This window comes from Homalodisca vitripennis, chromosome 3 (genome assembly GCF_021130785.1).
Source record: "Homalodisca vitripennis isolate AUS2020 chromosome 3, UT_GWSS_2.1, whole genome shotgun sequence".
NCBI lineage: Eukaryota > Metazoa > Arthropoda > Insecta > Hemiptera > Cicadellidae > Homalodisca > Homalodisca vitripennis.
The window spans coordinates 7,946,125-7,953,239 of NC_060209.1; the positions used below are offsets into that span (position 1 = coordinate 7,946,125).

General features: G+C 34.9%; 1 protein-coding gene across 1 annotated transcript in view; it reads right to left on the reverse strand.

The window, feature by feature from the left end:
- LOC124356522 overlaps positions 1 to 6,911 on the reverse strand; it is a 51,599-nt gene extending 44,688 nt beyond the window's left edge. The window contains exons 1-2 of the mRNA XM_046807576.1: positions 6,896 to 6,911; positions 5,745 to 6,569 (exon numbers count right to left, since the gene is read on the reverse strand). Coding sequence (XP_046663532.1) covers positions 5,745 to 6,569; positions 6,896 to 6,911 — 841 coding nt within the window. The remainder of the gene's footprint in view (positions 1 to 5,744; positions 6,570 to 6,895) is intronic.
- Positions 6,912 to 7,115: the final 204 nt, after the last annotated feature.

Consider the following 7,115-nt stretch of genomic DNA (forward strand, 5'->3'; position numbering starts at 1 on the left):
TTGTGTACGTGCAACTCTATTACAAGCAATTCTGAAAATTTTAAAAATATTCAGTTAAAAGAATAACAAAGATACAAATTTTACAATTTTTAAACAGAAATGCTAGCTACTCGTTTAATAATACAACTCATTATATTTATGGGAACTTTCAGTCTAAAGCAAAGTGAGCACAATTCGTTTTCTAACAAATTAGTGTTAAAAACTAACCTTATATTACTCCATACCAAAATTAAGGGTTTTTTATACTTGTATATAGTTGAAATGAGAATCTTTTTTACTAAGAATCTTAAATGTTTTATTCCATTAATCTAATTCAGCCGTTTAAAAACCTATTTTATTTTATTCAGAAGAAAACATGAGTAAATTTTGCAACCCGATATTACAAATACCAACTGCGCATGTTACTACAGTATTGCTATTTTCTTAAACCATCATTTACTAAAACATATAATAATATTTTATTTTCACATATTGAATTGCCTTACAAAATTCAATAAGGTGTTGCATTGATAGAAATGAAGGAAATGTATTACAAGGGCAATACATAAACTCACCAAGCCGTGGCCGGCACTGCTGACATCGAAAGTGTATCCGATATGTATTCTATCGGCATCCGCCGGGAAATATGTTATTCAGACACGCCTTTGCGCTTTTATATGCAATATTTTAGCTTTCCATTTCCGCTACAGAAATTCCTACTGGATTATCTCTTACGCGCCGTCTTGTGTTTGTGGCATAAGTTTTAATGTACTACTCTTATACATTACATTGTATCCATTTCTTAATTTATGTAACCTTTTGGTTAATTTAGTTACAGAGCCGAAAATTATACCTGTTGGCTAAAACTTGTGTTATGGTTTTTTTAAATGAAAATAACTTTGCTAGAATAATGTTCAAGCTTTCTATACATACTAAGACATCATATATGTAATTGTTTCAATACCGGGAAAGTCTATATAAACATATTTCTGAGTCATCATAATTTAACTATATTTTGAATAAAATTTTAATTTATTTTGTGACTCACTTGTTGATGTAAATATTCAAAGTCTAAAAGAGATAATGGTGTATCTATCAAAATGTTATATAGATATGTACCAAGGAAAAAACTTCGTTTTTTGTTTAAATTTTTGTGGCAATGAAAGGTTTTTGAAGGTGATCTGGTTTTCAGCACACTTTTCATTATTCATTATGCACATTTTCTCCTTTTGCAAGCATAAGTATTGTTAGCTCTGGCATTCAATTCAGTTAACTTGTGTTAGTTTTATTAATTGCATGTTTTAGAGATATTGTGTTAGAACTCACACGCAACATTGTTATGCTTCTTGTTGTATTCGCTACACAACGCATTCGTATTATTTGTTTGTGGTAAGTTGTCCAACTGAGAAAGACATCAGATTGCATATCTCGAAACTTAGTGTATGTATTTGTTGTATCACTAAACGATGGCAAATCTAAGGAAACCTCACAATCGTCGTAGTTCCCCTGCACATAGATACACGTGTGTGTAGACAATACTAAAATATAACGTAAAGCCATAAATATAATCTAAGTATTTATTCCATCACCTAATATTGGTGTTTTATATTTGTTACGTATTTTATATATGTTTACTACTTAATCGATGTATACAATACAGTATTCAATTCTCCCTGGGAAAACAATATAGGTGGCAGATGACAGTATAAAATCCCAGATAATACAGTGCACACAAAGTTTGCCAACTTGATATTGAAACGCGCCATCCAAGTTTATAAGGTAAACAAGCGCATTATTCATAACACGAGTTTGAAACAAACAACAAGAATTATCAGAGTGATGAAAACATCTTGTTTGGCGGAAACAAGCAACTAACTATTTAAGTCTGCCACAACTTTTACGCAAATTTAACTTTATATAATGTACATTGCAAAATATAGTATTATTAAGTTAACAGCAGTTCATAAAGGTTACAGGACAATTAATATATTAAAATTACTATTAATGTTCAAGGTATAATTTAAAGCATCTATATTTTACTGCAGTACCAATTCCTCACTCAATAATAACAATATATATTAGCCGCTATGAATTATCCCAATTATTGGCGTGACAAGAGAATATTTGAACAGCTCAACAGTGATTAAAATCTCAATTGAATGTAAAAAAGGTTCACATTTTATTTCTATGTTTATTATTCTTATTCCTTTCTTTAAGCAAGATAACAGTACACTTCCGTCTCTCGCTTTGGTTATGTTTCGGTCTACGAGATAGGTTTTTGCTACTTGAAACGTTTTTGTTATGGGCAATCAAGCGATAAATTCAAAGAAACAGAGGTTGTACAAATATATAGGAACACTATTAAGCATGTTACATTAAGCAAAATCTGGTAATAATAAAACACACTCATCATTTTAAATTTAAATTTCAAAAATTTGGAAATTACTATGAGATTAAAATGAACTAAAATTCTGAACAACAGAATTAGTAATGGAGCATACACAACTCCATGTGGATACAGGGTGAGATTAACTATGGTTGTCTGTTCTGAAAATAATTGACCTACAGGAGAGTACACCGATCATCGGTGAAAGGCTTAGAATATTGCGTGAGTAGATTAATTAGTCAAGGAATCTGTTGTCAAGGTAAATGGTATCTGCTTGTTGTGCTGTAAGATCAATAAACAACAGTGATTGATTACGGTTGTTTGTTATGAGATTAAATGACCTGCAGGAAAGTACACTAAACATCGGTGAAAGGCTTAGAATATTGCGTGAGTAGATTAATTAGTCAAGGAATCTGTAGAAAAGATAAGTGGTACCTGCTTGTTGTGCTGTAAGATCAATAAACAACAGTGATTGATTACGGTTGTTTGTTCTGAGATTAACTGACCTACAGGAAAGTACACTAAACATCGGTGAAAGGCTTAGAATATTGCGTGAGTAGATTAATTAGTCAAGGAATCTGTAGACAAGGTAAATGGTATCTGTTTGTTGTGCTGTAAGATCAATAAACAACAGTGATTGATTACGGTTGTTTGTTCTGAGATTAAATGACCTACAGGAAAGTACACTAAACATCGGTGAAAGGCTTAGAATATTGCGTGAGTAGATTAAATTAGTCAAGGAATCTGTAGAAAAGGTAAATGGTATCTGTTTGTTGTGCTGTAAGATCAATAAACAACAGTGATTGATTACGGTTGTTTGTTCTGAGATTAAATGACCTACAGGAAAGTACACTAAACATCGGTGAAAGGCTTAGAATATTGCGTGAGTAGATTAATTAGTCAAGGAATCTGTTGTCAAGGTAAATGGTATCTGTTTGTTGTGCTGTAAGATCAATAAACAACAGTGATTGATTACGGTTGTTTGTTCTGAGATTAACTGACCTACAGGAAAGTACACTAAACATCGGTGAAAGGCTTAGAATATTGCGTGAGTAGATTAATTAGTCAAGGAATCTGTAGAAAAGATAAGTGGTACCTGCTTGTTGTGCTGTAAGATCAATAAACAACAGTGATTGATTACGGTTGTTTGTTCTGAGATTAAATGACCTACAGGAAAGTACACTAAACATCGGTGAAAGGCTTAGAATATTGCGTGAGTAGATTAATTAGTCAAGGAATCTGTAGAAAAGATAAGTGGTACCTGCTTGTTGTGCTGTAAGATCAATAAACAACAGTGATTGATTACGGTTGTTTGTTCTGAGATTAACTGACCTACAGGAAAGTACACTAAACATCGGTGAAAGGCTTAGAATATTGCGTGAGTAGATTAATTAGTCAAGGAATCTGTAGAAAAGATAAGTGGTACCTGCTTGTTGTGCTGTAAGATCAATAAACAACAGTGATTGATTACGGTTGTTTGTTCTGAGATTAACTGACCTACAGGAAAGTACACTAAACATCGGTGAAAGGCTTAGAATATTGCGTGAGTAGATTAATTAGTCAAGGAATCTGTAGAAAAGATAAGTGGTACCTGCTTGTTGTGCTGTAAGATCAATAAACAACAGTGATTGATTACGGTTGTTTGTTCTGAGATTAACTGACCTACGGGAAAGTACACTAAACATCAGTGAAAGGCTTAGAATATTGCATGAGTAGATTAATTAGTCAAGGAATCTGTAGACTGGATAAGTGGTACCTGCTTGTTGTGCTGTAAGATCAATAAACAACATTGATTGATTACGGTTGTTTGTTCTGAGATTAACTGACCTACGGGAAAGTACACTAAACATCGGTGAAAGGCTGAGAACTTTGCATGAGTAGATTAAATTAGTCAAAGAATCTGTAGAAAAGATAAGTGGTACCTGCTTGTTGTGCTGTAAGATCAATAAACAACAGTGATTGATTACGGTTGTTTGTTCTGAGATTAACTGACCTACGGGAAAGTACACTAAACCTAGGTGAAAGGCTTAGAATATTGCGTGAGTAGATTAATTAGTCAAGGAATCTGTAGACTGGTTAAGTGGTACCTGCTTGTTGTGCTGTAAGATCAATAAACAACATTGATTGATTACGGTTGTTTGTTCTGAGATTAACTGACCTACAGGAAAGTACACTAAACATCGGTGAAAGGCTTAGAATATTGCGTGAGTAGATTAATTAGTCAAGGAATCTGTAGAAAAGATAAGTGGTACCTGCTTGTTGTGCTGTAAGATCAATAAACAACAGTGATTGATTACGGTTGTTTGTTCTGAGATTAACTGACCTACAGGAAAGTACACTAAACATCGGTGAAAGGCTTAGAATATTGCGTGAGTAGATTAAATTAGTCAAGGAATCTGTAGACAGGTTAAGTGGTACCTGCTTGTTGTGCTCTAAGATCAATAAACAACAGGTATTCATTACAGTTTTGTTATGAGAGTATCTACAGTAATAGTATGATCAATAAATATTCAGTACCATTCAGATAATCTGTAACTAGTTGATGACGTCGTATAAATGGAAATAAGTTATCTTATTCGCCACAAACTTTATAACATAAAGAATTGAGCGTAATATCTTAATTCGCACACTGCATTATAGTTTCCAAAGTTATTCTCTTAACATCATAGTTTGCATTTGAATATTTACACTAAATCACACAAAACCCATTCAAAAACTATTTTGTAAAATTAATAACGAAAATGCTCAAGTTTGAATTCAGACCGAACCATTAGTTTCTATTCAAAAACATTATTATTGTTTTAAACAACCTTATTACAATAAAGATGTTTTAACGTTTGAAAAACGTAATATTCAAAGTATTCATTGGGATCTTTATAAATAACCCTTATATTCTGAACTTGTATGAAAATGAACTCTATCTTTATTCTGTTACGATTTCATGTTCATTCTATCTTAAATTAAAATTGTGTTTTAGCTGCAGAATGAAAATGTTCGTATTTTTTTCGTTTAACCTAACTTTTTCCCCATTGTACAGAGTGTTCACCATGTATATGTATGTGTGTGAGTTCTCTTATAACAGTTTGTTCACTTTTTTACAAAACATTGGTTCTTTAAACTAAACGTATTCTTTACTGTAAATAACGTATCCGGGCATTCGTTAACTAAACTGGCAGAAAAATGAGATCTAAATCAATTTGTTGATGACACAAGAGTACACTTACTCACAGTATTCGCACTTATATATGTCCTCTCCATGTAAGTACCAACGGATATATCATCGAAATCCTAAATTGTTTGGACCATCGCAATGATTAATCTTGTATTAGTTGTGTTTGTGTATTTGTGTGGTATCGAATTAAACACATATTATGGTTACTATTTAGACTGAAAATTAGTGCAACTATCGTCTGAGACAGTTTGTAAGGTTGTGAACTGCCCCTTGTGGCCTGCCTGTCTCCTTGTAACGGAATAGCTGTAAGGTTGACTAGCGGGTGTAGGAACACGAGCTGTGAACTGCCCCTTGTGGCCTGCCTGTCTCCGTGTAACGGAATAGCTGTAAGGTTGACTAGCGGGTGTAGGAACACGAGCTGTGAACTGCCCCTTGTGGCCTGCCTGTCTCCTTGTAACGGAATGACTGTAAGGTTGACTAGCGGGTGTAGGAACACGAGCTGTGAACTGCCCCTTGGGGCCTGTCTGTCTCCTTGTAACGGAATAGCTGTAAGGTTGACTAGCGGGTGTAGGAACACGAGCTGTGAACTGCCCCTTGTGGCCTGCCTGTCTCCTTGTAACGGAATAGCTGTAAGGTTGACTAGCGGGTGTAGGAACACGAGCTGTGAACTGCCCCTTGTGGCCTGTCTGTCTCCTTGTAACGGAATAGCTGTAAGGTTGACTAGCGGGTGTAGGAACACGAGCTGTGAACTGCCCCTTGGGGCCTGTCTGTCTCCTTGTAACGGAATAGCTGTAAGGTTGACTAGCGGGTGTAGGAACACGAGCTGTGAACTGCCCCTTGTGGCCTGTCTGTCTCCTTGTAACGGAATAGCTGTAAGGTTGACTAGCGGGTGTAGGAACACGAGCTGTGAACTGCCCCTTGTGGCCTGCCTGTCTCCGTGTAACGGAATAGCTGTAAGGTTGACTAGCGGGTGTAGGAACACGAGCTGTGAACTGCCCCTTGTGGCCTGCCTGTCTCTTTGTAACGGAATAGCTGTAAGATTGTAAGGTCTTTTATAATCAGCGCTTCTTTATTATTTAAAGAACTTGAAAATTCTTTTACTATTGATAGTTATACGGCCAATGCGAATACCGAGTTTAAACAGTTTTTACCATTACAGTAGAACGAGTTTATTTTTAGGATTGAATTTGATCGTTCAACCATATTTTCAGAACTCTTACGAATAAAAATCTCTTCCTTCAGGTACACCAAATACAGTATTTACTACCCTGTGACAACACCAGGTTGAAAATGTAATTAATTTAAGCGATGCTAATAATACATGATTTGAGTAATCCAGACCATGCTGCCAGGCTTACCTGAAGTACTACGCATATTATAAAGCATATTGCTTCATTTATTGTACAGCTATGCTGTGGAGCAACAGGAAGAGAAAGAACAAATTGGAAGTTTCTTAGCTTCCTGAAAAACCGCCAAGCGCCGCTCTGCCAAATACCATGGCAGACGTATGCTATCATTGAACTTAATCTTGCCTAAGTATAAATAAAGTTTTAAGCCCAAAATAAAATGAAACGTATA